This window comes from Salvelinus fontinalis, unplaced genomic scaffold, assembly GCF_029448725.1.
Source record: "Salvelinus fontinalis isolate EN_2023a unplaced genomic scaffold, ASM2944872v1 scaffold_0990, whole genome shotgun sequence".
In the NCBI taxonomy this organism is placed as follows: Eukaryota; Metazoa; Chordata; class Actinopteri; order Salmoniformes; family Salmonidae; genus Salvelinus; species Salvelinus fontinalis.
This window is the reverse complement of record NW_026601199.1, coordinates 55,737-69,242: the sequence shown is the minus strand read 5'-3', so window position 1 is coordinate 69,242 and position 13,506 is coordinate 55,737. Positions and strand designations below refer to the sequence as shown.

Genomic DNA, 13,506 nt, shown 5'->3' with positions numbered 1-13,506 from the left:
ACATTCTGGTGACTCGTCAGGACATTCTGGTGACTCGTCAGGACATTCTGGTGACTCGTCAGGACATTCTGGTGACTCGTCAGGACATTCTGGTGACTCGTCAGGACATTCTGGTGACTCGCCAGGACATTCTGGTGACTCACCAGGACATTCTGGTGACTTGTCAGGACATTCTGGTGACTCGTCAGGACATTCTGGTGACTCGTCAGGACATTCTGGTGACTCGTCAGGACATTCTGGTCCTGATAATGTAGGAAACATGTACGTACACACACACACACATATACACATTCTCTGGTACACAGCAGAGTAGCAGAACTCTCTAACCATTACAATAACTGCCATGGTTACGTAAAGAGACAGATGTCATTGGCTGATGCGGGCAGAGGTTTCTTAAGGGGGTGTATACCCCAGTGTCACTTGCGGTGTGCATGCGTGCATTCATGCTTTTTTGCTTATGCACTCATTTTACAATCACAATCTACATTGTGAATTTGCAGGTTGTATCTTAATGTGTCTACTGTGTGTTATTGTGAGGTCAGCCATTTGTGTTGTGGCTGAGTGAATTGGCCCAAACATTGGCACGCCGGGCGGCCATCTTAGGTGTGGCTTAGTCTTTCAAATGACGTGTGTGTGTGTGTGTGTGTGTGTGTGTGTGTGTGTGTGTGTGTGTGTGTGTGTGTGTGTGTGTGTGTGTGTGTGTGTGTGTGTGTGTGTCAAGGCTCTCCCCCTCTACAATGTACAAACCCCCCCTAGAGAGTGTGAGAGGCCGATATACAGTACCAGACAAAAGTTTGGACACACCTACTCATTCAAGGGTTTTTCTTTATTTTACAATTTTCTACATTGTAGAATAATAGCGAAGACCTCAAAACTATGAAATAACACATATAGAATCATGCAGTAACCAAAAAAGGGTTAAACAAATCAAAATATATTTTATATTTGAGATTCTTCAAAGTAGCCACCCTTTGCCTTGATGACAGCTTTGCACACTCTTGGCATTCTCTCAACCAGCTTCTGACCAGAGTACCTTCTTCCATATTTTGGGGAGTCTCCCACATGACTGTTGGTGAACACCAAACGTGTTTGCTTATTTTTTATTTAAGCAATGGCTTTTTTCTTGACACTCTTCCGTAAAGCCCAGCTCTATGGAGTGTACGCCTTAAAGTGGTCCTATGGACAGATACTCCAATCTCTGCTGTGGAGCTTTGCAGCTCCTTCAGGGTTATCTTTGGTCTCTTTGTTGCCTCTCTGATTAATGCCCTCCTTGTCTGGTCCGTGAGTTTTGGTGGGCGGCCCTCTCTTGGCAGGTTTGTTGTGGTGCCATATTCTTTCAATTTTTTAATAAGGGATTTAATGGTGCTCCGTGGGATGTTCAAAGTTTCTGATATTTTTTATAACCCAATCTGTACTACTCCACAACTTTGTCCCTGTCCGGTTTGGAGAGCTCCTTGGTCTTCATAGTGTCCCTTGCTTAGTGGTGTTGCAGATCTGTGTGTCTGTGAATGCATGTGTATCTTGTGTGTGTGTGTGTGTGTGGGCTTGAGTGAGGGAGAGATAGAGAGAGAGAATTTTGCTGACTCTGGAGAAGGCTGTGTGTGTGTGTGTGTGTGAGATGTGGGGTTATTGTATCTTTAAGATAATGCACCTTGACTGCACATGTCAATGAGCAGGGGGGAGGTGGGGTTAATGCGACAGGCCAGGGGGGAGGATGGGGGTAGAAAGGGGAGGTTGGTGCCCGGCCAACTCTGAGGTCACCTTAATATTTAATCAGCCTGGCCAACCGGAACCTTCCCCTGGAACACTCTCTCTCTCTCTCTCTCTCTCTCTCTCTCTCTCTCTGTCTGTCTGTCTGTCTGTCTGTCTGTCTGTCTGTCTGTCTGTCTGTCTGTCTGTCTGTCTGTCTGTCTGTCCGTGTCTGTGTCTGTGTCTGTGTCTGTGTCTGTGTCTGTGTCTGTCTCTCTGTCTCTCTGTCTCTCTGTCTCTCTGTCTCTCTGTCTCTCTGTCTCTCTCTCTCTCTCTCTCTCTCTCTCTCTCTCTCTCTCTCTCTCTCTCTCTCTCTCTCTCTCTCTCTCCACCGCTCCCCCCTTTCGCTCCCTCTCTCTCCCCCTCTGACAGCTGTGCAGAAAAATGGAGAAGATGGAGAGATGGGAAATAAAGAGGGAGGAACGGAGTGAGGGAGGGTACAAGAAACACCACTCGCCCCCTCTAACAGAAACAAACATACATTTAGTTGTACCATTGGCTGTCCCAGAGACTGTTGCTAGCCCAGTGACCACGGCAATGCAACGCTGGAGGACAGCGAATAAGCCAACCAGAGGTCAAAGACACAGACAGCTGATGGACAGACAGATAAGAATGTAAGCAGGGACAAAGATAGAGAGATAGAGAGATGGAGAGATGGAGGGATACAGAGAGGTGGCGGGATAGAGAGATGGAGGGATAGAGAGATGGAGGGATAGAGAGATGGAGGGATAGAGAGATGGAGGGATAGAGAGATGGAGGGATATAGAGATGGAGGGATAGAGATATGGAGAGATAGAGAGGTGGAGATGGAGAGATGGAGAGATGGAGAGATGGAGAGATAGAGAGGTAGAGAGGTGGAGATAGAGAGATGGAGGGATACAGAGAGGTGGCGGGATAGAGAGATGGAGGGATACAGAGAGGTGGCGGGATAGAGAGATGGAGGGATAGAGAGATGGAGGGATACAGAGAGATGGAGGGATAGAGAGATGGAGAGATAGAGAGGTGGCGGGATAGAGAGATGGCGGGATAGAGAGATGGAGAGATATAGAGATGGAGAGATATAGAGATGGAGATACAGAGAGGTGGTGGGATAGAGAGATAGAGAGATAGAGAGATGGAGAGATATAGAGGTGGCGGGATAGAGAGATGGAGGGATAGAGAGATGGAGAGATAGAGAGGTGGAGATACATAGAGATGGAGAGATATAGAGATGGAGAGATAGAGAGATGGAGATACAGAGAGGTGGCGGGATAGAGAGATGGAGAGATAGAGAGATGGAGAGATTTAGAGATGGAGATACAGAGAGGTGGCGGGATAGAGAGATGGAGGGATAGAGAGGTGGAGGGATAGAGAGATGGAGGGATAGAGAGATGGAGATACAGAGAGGTGGCGGGATAGAGAGATGGAGGGATATAGAGATGGAGATACAGAGAGGTGTAGAGAGATGGAGGGATAGAGAGAGAGGTAGAGAGAGGGGGAGAGGTAGAGAGAGAGGGGGAGAGGTAGAGAGAGAGGGGAAGAGAGAGCTAGAGAGAGAGAGAGATGGAGGGATACAGAGAGGTGGAGGGATATAGAGATGGAGATACAGAGAGGTGGCGGGATAGAGAGATGGAGGGATACAGAGAGGTGGAGGGATAGAGAGATGGAGGGATATAGAGATGGAGATACAGAGAGGTGGCGGGATAGAGAGATGGAGGGATAGAGAGATGGAGGGATATAGAGATGGAGATACAGAGAGGTGTAGAGAGATGGAGGGATAGAGAGAGAGGTAGAGAGAGGGGGAGAGGTAGAGAGAGAGGGGGAGAGGTAGAGAGAGAGGGGAAGAGAGAGCTAGAGAGAGAGAGAGAGTTCTGTGCCATCAAAAGAAACATACAATTCGACATACAAATTAGGATTTGGCTAAAAATACTTGAATCAGTTATAGAAGGTCCGCTCACCAACCAAGAATTTACAAAATGGGGCAAACACCAAATTGAGACTCTGCATGCAGAATTCTATAAAAATATCCTCTGTGTACAACGTAAAACACCAAATAATGCATGCAGAGCAGAATAAAGCTGATACCCGCTAATTATCAAAATCCAGAAAAGAGACGTTAAATTCTACAACCACCTAAATGGAAGCGATTCCCAAACCTTCCATAATAAAGCCATCACCTACAGAGAGATGAACCTGGAAAAGAGTCCCCTAAGCAAGCTGGTCCTAGGGCTCTGTTCACAAACACAAACAGACCTCAGAGCCCCAGGACAGCAACATAATTAGACAAACCAAATTATGAGAAAACAAAAAGACAATTACATTTACATTACATTTAAGTCATTTAGCAGACGCTCTTATCCAGAGCGACTTACAAATTGGTGCATTCACCTAATGACATCCAGTGGAACAGCCACTTTACAATAGTGCATCTAAATCTTTTAAGGGGGGGGGGGGGGGGGGGGGCAGAAGGATTGCTTTATCCTAGGTATTCCTTGAAGAGGTGGGGTTTCAGGTGTCTCCGGAAGGTGGTGATTGACTCCGCTGTCCTGGCGTCGTGAGGGAGTTTGTTCCACCATTGGGGTGCCAGAGCAGCGAACAGTTTTGACTGGGCTGAGCGGGAACTGTACTTCCTCAGTGGTAGGGAGGCGAGCAGGCCAGAGGTGGATGAACGCAGAGCCCTTGTTTGGGTGTAGGGCCTGATCAGAGCCTGAAGGTACTGAGGTGCCGTTCCCCTCACAGCTCCGTAGGCAAGCACCATGGTCTTGTAGCGGATGCGAGCTTCAACTGGAAGCCAGTGGAGAGAGCGGAGGAGCGGGGTGACGTGAGAGAACTTGGGAAGGTTGAACACCAGACGGGCTGCGGCGTTCTGGATGAGTTGTAGGGGTTTGATGGCACAGGCAGGGAGCCCAGCCAACAGCGAGTTGCAGTAATCCAGACGGGAGATGACAAGTGCCTGGATTAGGACCTGCGCCGCTTCCTGTGTGAGGCAGGGTCGTACTCTGCGGATGTTGTAGAGCATGAACCTACAGGAACGGGCCACCGCCTTGATGTTAGTTGAGAACGACAGGGTGTTGTCCAGGATCACGCCAAGGTTCTTAGCGCTCTGGGAGGAGGACACAATGGAGTTGTCAACCGTGATGGCGAGATCATGGAACGGGCAGTCCTTCCCCGGGAGGAAGAGCAGCTCCGTCTTGCCGAGGTTCAGCTTGAGGTGGTGATCCGTCATCCACACTGATATGTCTGCCAGACATGCAGAGATGCGATTCGCCACCTGGTCATCAGAAGGGGGAAAGGAGAAGATTAATTGTGTGTCGTCTGCATAGCAGTGATAGGAGAGACCATGTGAGGTTATGACAGAGCCAAGTGACTTGGTGTATAGCGAGAATAGGAGAGGGCCTAGAACAGAGCCCTGGGGGACACCAGTGGTGAGAGCGCGTGGTGAGGAGACAGATTCTCGCCACGCCACCTGGTAGGAGCGACCTGTCAGGTAGGACGCAATCCAAGCGTGGGCCGCGCCGGAGATGCCCAACTCGGAGAGGGTGGAGAGGAGGATCTGATGGTTCACAGTATCGAAGGCAGCCGATAGGTCTAGAAGGATGAGAGCAGAGGAGAGAGAGTTAGCTTTAGCAGTGCGGAGCGCCTCCGTGATACAGAGAAGAGCAGTCTCAGTTGAGTGACTAGTCTTGAAACCTGACTGATTTGGATCAAGAAGGTCATTCTGAGAGAGATAGCAGGAGAGCTGGCCAAGGACGGCACGTTCAAGAGTTTTGGAGAGAAAAGAAAGAAGGGATACTGGTCTGTAGTTGTTGACATCGGAGGGATCGAGTGTAGGTTTTTTCAGAAGGGGTGCAACTCTCGCTCTCTTGAAGACGGAAGGGACGTAGCCAGCGGTCAAGGATGAGTTGATGAGCGAGGTGAGGTAAGGGAGAAGGTCTCCGGAAATGGTCTGGAGAAGAGAGGAGGGGATAGGGTCAAGCGGGCAGGTTGTTGGGCGGCCGGCCGTCACAAGACGCGAGATTTCATCTGGAGAGAGAGGGGAGAAAGAGGTCAAAGCACAGGGTAGGGCAGTGTGAGCAGAACCAGCGGTGTCGTTTGACTTAGCAAACGAGGATCGGATGTCGTCGACCTTCTTTTCAAAATGGTTGACGAAGTCGTCTGCAGAGAGGGAGGAGGGGGGGGGAGGGGGAGGAGGATTCAGGAGGGAGGAGAAGGTGGCAAAGAGCTTCCTAGGGTTAGAGGCAGATGCTTGGAATTTAGAGTGGTAGAAAGTGGCTTTAGCAGCAGAGACAGAAGAGGAAAATGTAGAGAGGAGGGAGTGAAAGGATGCCAGGTCCGCAGGGAGGCGAGTTTTCCTCCATTTCCGCTCGGCTGCCCGGAGCCCTGTTCTGTGAGCTCGCAATGAGTCGTCGAGCCACGGAGCGGGAGGGGAGGACCGAGCCGGCCTGGAGGATAGGGGACATAGAGAGTCAAAGGATGCAGAAAGGGAGGAGAGGAGGGTTGAGGAGGCAGAATCAGGAGATAGGTTGGAGAAGGTTTGGGCAGAGGGAAGAGATGATAGGATGGAAGAGGAGAGAGTAGCGGGGGAGAGAGAGCGAAGGTTGGGACGGCGCGATACCATCCGAGTAGGGGCAGTGTGGGAAGTGTTGGATGAGAGCGAGAGGGAAAAGGATACAAGGTAGTGGTCGGAGACTTGGAGGGGAGTTGCAATGAGGTTAGTGGAAGAACAGCATCTAGTAAAGATGAGGTCAAGCGTATTGCCTGCCTTGTGAGTAGGGGGGGAAGGTGAGAGGGTGAGGTCAAAAGAGGAGAGGAGTGGAAAGAAGGAGGCAGAGAGGAATGAGTCAAAGGTAGACATGGGGAGGTTAAAGTCACCCAGAACTGTGAGAGGTGAGCCGTCCTCAGGAAAGGAGCTTATCAAGGCATCAAGCTCATTGATGAACTCTCCAAGGGAACCTGGAGGGCGATAAATGATAAGGATGTTAAGCTTGAAAGGGCTGGTAACTGTGACAGCATGGAATTCAAAGGAGGCGATAGACAGATGGGTAAGGGGAGAAAGAGAGAATGACCACTTGGGAGAGATGAGGATCCCGGTGCCACCACCCCGCTGACCAGAAGCTCTCGGGGTGTGCGAGAACACGTGGGCAGACGAAGAGAGAGCAGTAGGAGTAGCAGTGTTATCTGTGGTGAGCCATGTTTCCGTCAGTGCCAAGAAGTCGAGGGACTGGAGGGACGCATAGGCTGAGATGAGCTCTGCCTTGTTGGCCGCGGATCGGCAGTTCCAGAGGCTACCGGAGACCTGGAACTCCACGTGGGTCGTGCGGGCTGGGACCACCAGGTTAGGGTGGGCGCGGCCACGCGGTGTGAAGCGTTTGTATGGTCTGTGCAGAGAGGAGAGAACAGGGATAGACAGACACATAGTTGACAGGCTACAGAAGAGGCTACGCTAAAGCAAAGGAGATTAGAATGACAAGTGGGCTACACGACTCGAATGTTCAGAAAGTTAAGCTTACGTTGCAAAAAATAAATAAAATAAAAGATCTAATTGACTAAAATGATATAGTACTGCTGGCTGGTGAAGTAGCCTGGCTAGCAGTGGCTGCGTTGTTGAAAGTGAAGCTGGCTAGGTGACCTCGACAATTTCTCTAAATTTCTCTAAACTACACAATTATCATGGATACAAGGACAGCAAAGACAACTAGCTAACACTACGCTAATCAAGTCGTTCCGTTGTAATGTAAGTTTCTACAGTGCTGCTATTCGGTAGTAGTTGGCTAGCTAGCAGTGTTAGCTAGCAGTGTTGGCTAGGTAGGAGGACGGCAGCGCGGCAGGCGAAAATAGCTGGCTAGCTAATCGATAATTACTCAAAGCTACACAATTATCTTAGATACAAAGATAGCAAAGAAAACTATGTAGCTAGCTAACACTACACAAATCAAGTCGTTCCGTTGTAATGTAATCGTTTCTACAGTGCTGCTAATCGGTGGCTAGCTGGCTAGCTAGCAGGGTTGACTACGTTACGTTACGTTAGGACGAGAATACCTGGCTAGCGAACCTCAGCGAACCTCGATAACTACACAATTATCCTTGATACAAAGACGGCTACGTAGCCAGCTAAGTAGCTAGCTAAGATCAAACAAATCAAAGATAGCAAAGACAACTGTGTAGCCAGCCAACACTACACTAATCAAGTCGTTCCGTTGTAATGCACTCGTTTCTACAATGCTGCTATTCGGTGGCAAGCTGGCTAGCTAGCAGTGTTGGCTACGTTGCGTTACGTTAGGACGAAAATAGCTGGCTAGCGAACCTCAATAACTACACAATTATGTTTGATACAAAGACGGCTATGTAGCTAGCTAAGATCAAACAAATCAAACCGTTGTACTGTAATGAAAATGAAAATCAGACCGTTGTACTATAATGAAATGTAATGAAAAGTTATACTACTATTGGGTAGACGGTGGACGTTTGCTAGCTGGCTAGCTGCTGGGCAGATAGCAGTGTGGACTACGATAGACGACGAAATACGATAATTACGCAATTATCTTTGATACACAGACGGCTATGTAGCTAGCTAAGAAGAAATTGCTAAGGTTGGACAAATTAAACAAATTAAACCGTTGTACTATAATGAAATGTAATGAAATGTAATGAAAAGTTATACTACCTGCAGAGCGAATGCAAATGCGACCGCTCGCTCCAAACCGGATGTCAACGGACTGTGACTGACCAAAACTTAAGTTAGGAAATGTGTACAGACTCAGTGAGCATAGCCTTGCTATTGAGAAAGGCCGCCGTAGGCAGACCTGGCTCTCAAGAGAAGACAGGCTATGTGCACACTGCCCACGCAATGAGGTGGAAACTGAGCTGCACTTCCTAAACTCCTGCCCAATGTATGACCATATTAGAGAGACATATTTCCCCCAGATTACACAAACCCACAAAGAATTAGAAAACAAATTCAATTTTAATAAACTCCCATATCTTCTGGGTGAAATACCACAGTGTTTATCACAGCAGCAAGATTTGTGACCTGTTGCCACAAGAAAAGGGCAACCAGTGAAGAACAAACACCATTGTAAATACAACCAATATTTATGTGTATTTATTTTCCTTTTTGTACTTTAACTATTTGCACATCATTACAACACTGTTTATAGACATAATATGACATTTTAAATGTCCTTATTATTTTGTTTACTGTTCATTTTTTATTGTTTATTTCACTTTTGTTTATTATCTATTTCACTTGCTTTGGGAATATAAACACATGTTTCCCATGCCAATAAAGCCCATTAAATTGATTAGAATTTAATTGAATTGAGAGAGAGAGAGAGAGAGAGAGAGAGAGAGAGAGAGAGAGAGAGAGAGAGAGACAGACAGAGAGACAGAGAGACAGAGAGACAGAGAGGTGGAGTGAAGGGTGTCAACATTCCTGAAGTTGGAGTCTTCCAGAAGGTCTCCCTGTCAGCACTTTGGGGAAAAGAGAGAATGTACTTAAGATACATGGAGGGAGAGGGGGGAGACATGGAGGAGAAGAGGAGAGGGTTAGAGACGATGGGAGGGAGAGGGGGGAGACATGGAGGAGAAGAGGAGAGGGTTAGAGACGATGGTAGGGATAGGGGGGAGACATGGAGGAGAAGAGGAGAGGGTTAGAGACGATGGGAGGGAGAGGGGGGAGACATGGAGGAGAAGAGGAGAGGGTTAGAGACGATGGGAGGGAGAGGGGGGAGACATGGAGGAGAAGAGGAGAGGGTTAGAGACGATGGGAGGGAGAGGGGGGAGACATGGAGGAGAAGAGGAGAGGGTTAGAGACGATGGTAGGGAGAGGGGGGAGACATGGAGGAGAAGAGGAGAGGGTTAGAGACGATGGTAGGGAGAGGGGGGAGACATGGAGGAGAAGAGGAGAGGGTTAGAGACGATGGGAGGGAGAGGGGGGAGACATGGAGGAGAAGAGGAGAGGGTTAGAGACGATGGGAGGGAGAGGGGGGAGACATGGAGGAGAAGAGGAGAGGGTTAGAGACGATGGGAGGGAGAGGGGGGAGACATGGAGGAGAAGAGGAGAGGGTTAGAGACGATGGTAGGGAGAGGGGGGAGACATGGAGGAGAAGAGGAGAGGGTTAGAGACGATGGTAGGGAGAGGGGGGAGACATGGAGGAGAAGAGGAGAGGGTTAGAGACGATGGGAGGGAGAGGGGGGAGACATGGAGGAGAAGAGGAGAGGGTTAGAGACGATGGGAGGGAGAGGGGGGAGACATGGAGGAGAAGAGGAGAGGGTTAGAGACGATGGGAGGGAGAGGGGGAGACATGGAGGAGAAGAGGAGAGGGTTAGAGACGATGGGAGGGAGAGGGGGGAGACATGGAGGAGAAGAGGAGAGGGTTAGAGAAGATGGGAGGGAGAGGGGGGAGGATGAGGTGAGGTGGTGAAATGTTAAGCTAGTCTATAATTAAAGTTTCAAGTGTGCATGTTACCAGGAGTGACAGCTGTTCAAGAAAGAGAAAGAGAGAGAGAAAGAGAGAGAGAGAGAGAGAGAGAGAGAGAGAGAGAGAGAGAGAGAGAGAGAGAGAGGGAGAGAGAGAGGGAGAGAGAGAGGAGAGAGAGAGAAAGAGAGAGAGAGAGAGAGGGAGAGGGAGAGAGGGAGAGAGAGAGAGAGAGGGAGAGGGAGGGAGTTATGTCAAAATGTCTCTCACTTTCTCTATATGTAGGCAGTTTGTTATTCTCAGAATGAACAAGTCTTGGTACTGTCATTATTTATTAGCCTTTTTTCCTTCAGTCTGTGTGTTAGTCATCCCAGTATTCTACTCATTCTCCTCATTTAGTGTGTGTGTGTGTGTGTGTGTGTGTGTGTGTGTGTGTGTGTGTGTGTGTGTGTGTGTGTGTGTGTGTGTGTGTGTGTGTGTGTGTGTCCCTCAGGTGCGGTGCGAGCCTCCAGTATCTTCCCCATCATGAGTGTGATCCTGCTCTTCATGGGAGGGCTGTGTATAGCTGCCAGCGAGTTCTACAAGTCACGCCACAACATCATCCTCAGCGCAGGCATCCTCTTCGTCTCCGCAGGTAGCCATGGAGGAAGGGAGGGTGAGGGTGAGGGAGGGAGGGTGAGAGGGAAGGAGTAGGGTTAGAGGGAGAGGGGGATAGAGGGAGGGAGGGAATGAGGGAGGGAGGGTGAGAGGGAAGGTGAGAAGAAAGGGGCAGGGATAGATGAAGGTAGGGAGGGGGTAGGGATAGAGGGGGAGGGGGATAGAGAGAGGGTAAGAGGGAAGGGGTAGGGATAGAGGGAAAGGGGGATAGAAGGAGGGTGAGAGGGAAAGGGGTAGGGATAGAGGGAGAGGGGATAGAAGGAGGGTGAGAGGGAAAGGGGTAGGGATAGAGGGAGAGGGGGATGGAGGGAGGGGGTAGGGATAGAGGGAGGGGGGGGTGAGAGAGGAGAGGTAGGGATACAGGGAGAGAGAGTGAGAGGGGAGGGGTAGGGATAGAGTTAGGGAGCGTGAGAGGGGAGGGGTAGGGATAGAGGGAGAGGGGGATAGAAGGAGGGTGAGAGGGGAGGGATAGGGATAGAGGGAGGGAGGGGTAGGGATAGAGGGAGGGAGGGTGAGAGGGGAGAGGTAGGGATACAGGGAGAGAGAGTGATAGGGGAGGGGTAGGGATAGAGGTAGGGAGCTAAGAGGGGAGGGGTAGGGAGAGACGGATAGAGGGGAGGGGTAGGGATAGAGGGGAGAGTGAAGGAGATTAAGGGTCGGAGGGAAGGGAGAGAAAAGGAGGGAGGGAGACAGAGAGAGAGAGGAGTTCTAGGCTGGTCTAGATAACTATCTCCATGGTGCAGGTCAGACATATAGAGCACATCTCTCTCTCTCTCTCTCTCTCCCCTCTCCCACTCTCTCTCCCCCTCTATCTCTCTCCCCTCTCTCTCTCCTGTTGCTAGGCTGTGGAGAACCCATGAGGATCTCTAAAAATAAGGTGTCCCTGACACAGTTCTGCTCTGTTCTAGCCCCATCATTTACACATGGTATATATATGATGAAAGAACAGAGTGATAGAGAGACTGCAGAGAGAAAGACAGAGTCAGAGACAGATGATAGACACATAGAGAGCAAAAGAGACAAAGTGTAAGAGAGGGGGGAGGGGAGAGAGAGAGAGAGAGAGAGAGAGAGAGAGAGAGAGAGAGAGGAGGGGGGGGATAAAGAGAGAGAGAGAGGAGGGGCGGGGAGAGAGAGCGAGGAGGGGGCGGGGAGAGAAAGAGAGCGCGCGAGAGAGAGAGAGAGAGAGAGAGAGAGAGAGAGAGAGAGAGGAGGGGGCGGGGAGAGAAAGAGAGCGAGAGAGAGAGAGAGAGAGAGAGAGGAGGGGGCGGGGAGAGAAAGAGAGAGAGAGAGAGAGAGAGAGAGAGAGAGAGAGATAGATGAGGCTGATGATGATGATGACCCCCTCCCCCCCCCATCTCTCTCCCTCTTCCCCCTCTCCCCCCCATCTCTCTCCCTCTTCCCCCTCTCCTCCAGGACTGAGTAACATCATCGGCATCATCGTCTACATATCAGCCAACGCGGGCGACCCGTCCAAGTCGGACTCGAAGAAGAACAGTTATTCTTATGGCTGGTCCTTCTACTTCGGCGCCCTCTCCTTCATCATGGCCGAGATGGTGGGCGTGCTCGCAGTGCACATGTTCATCGACCGCCACCGGCAGCTCCGCGTGGGGGCCGCCATCAGCGCCGCCGACTACCTCCAAGGCGCCGCCATCACGCGCATCCCCTCCTACCGCTACCGTTACCGGGGACGCTCGCGCTCCAGCTCCCGTTCCACCGGGGACGCATCCCGGGACACGTCCCCGGTGGGGCTGAAGGCATTCGGGGCGCTACCGTCGACGGAGCTGTCCATGTACACGTTGCCGCGGGATACGCTGAAGAACCAGACAGGCACGCCGACAGCCGCCTATAACTCAACCACGTTGGAACGGGACCACAGCTTCCTCCAGGTCCACAACAGTATTCAGAAAGACCTGACGGACACGGGCAGCGCAGCTAACCGCCGCACCACACCTGTATGAGAGGGAGGGAGAGGGAGGGAGAGGGGGGCGGAGAGAGGGGTGGAGAGGGGGGCGGAGAGGGGGCGGAGGGATGGAAAGAGGGAGAGAGGGAGGGAGAGGGGGAGAGAGGGAGGGAGAGGGGTGGAGAGAGGGAGAGAGGGAGGGAGAGAGGGAGAGAGGGAGGGAGGGAGAGGGGTGGAGGGATGGAGAGAGGGAGAGAGGGAGGGAGAGGGGGGCGGAGAGAGGGGTGGAGAGAAATGGAGGGATGGAGAGAGGGAGAGAGGGAGAGAGAGGGGGCGGAGAGAGGGGTGGAGGGATGGAGAGAGGGAGAGAGGGAGAGAGAAGGGGGCGGAGAGAGGGGTGGAGAGAAATGGAGGGATGGAGAGAGGGAGAGGGGGGCGGAGAGGGGGCGGAGAGAAATGGAGGGATGGAGAGAGGGAGAGAGGGAGGGAGAGGGGGGCGGAGAGAGGGGTGGAGAGAAATGGAGGGATGGAGAGAGGGAGAGGACTGTGAGGGAGGAAGAGAGTGAGAAAGAAGGAGGGATGAACAGAGCGTAACAGAACAAAACAGATGAGCTCTGCTTCCGTTCCGGATACTTCTACTACAGCGATGATGATGATGATGATGATGATGATGATGATGATGATGATGATCATCATATGAGTTTCCATGTTGAAAAAAAGTGCAAAAAAATCTGAAAAAAGAAAATGCATGACTTTCCCCATCTACCGTTGTTTAAGGAGTTTTAAACATGTTTGTAAAGTTAT

The 13,506-nt window shown here is 50.8% G+C and overlaps 1 protein-coding gene across 1 annotated transcript; it reads left to right on the top strand.

Annotated features, from left to right (window-relative positions):
- Window positions 1-62: 62 nt before the first annotated feature.
- LOC129848115 (voltage-dependent calcium channel gamma-2 subunit-like) lies at window positions 63-12,791 on the top strand (the record flags this gene model as incomplete). Its single annotated transcript, XM_055915583.1, has 3 exons — window positions 63-218; window positions 10,545-10,779; window positions 12,216-12,791. Coding segments are annotated over 3 exons (936 nt in total), but the record flags the coding sequence as incomplete, so codon positions are not given.
- Window positions 12,792-13,506: the final 715 nt, after the last annotated feature.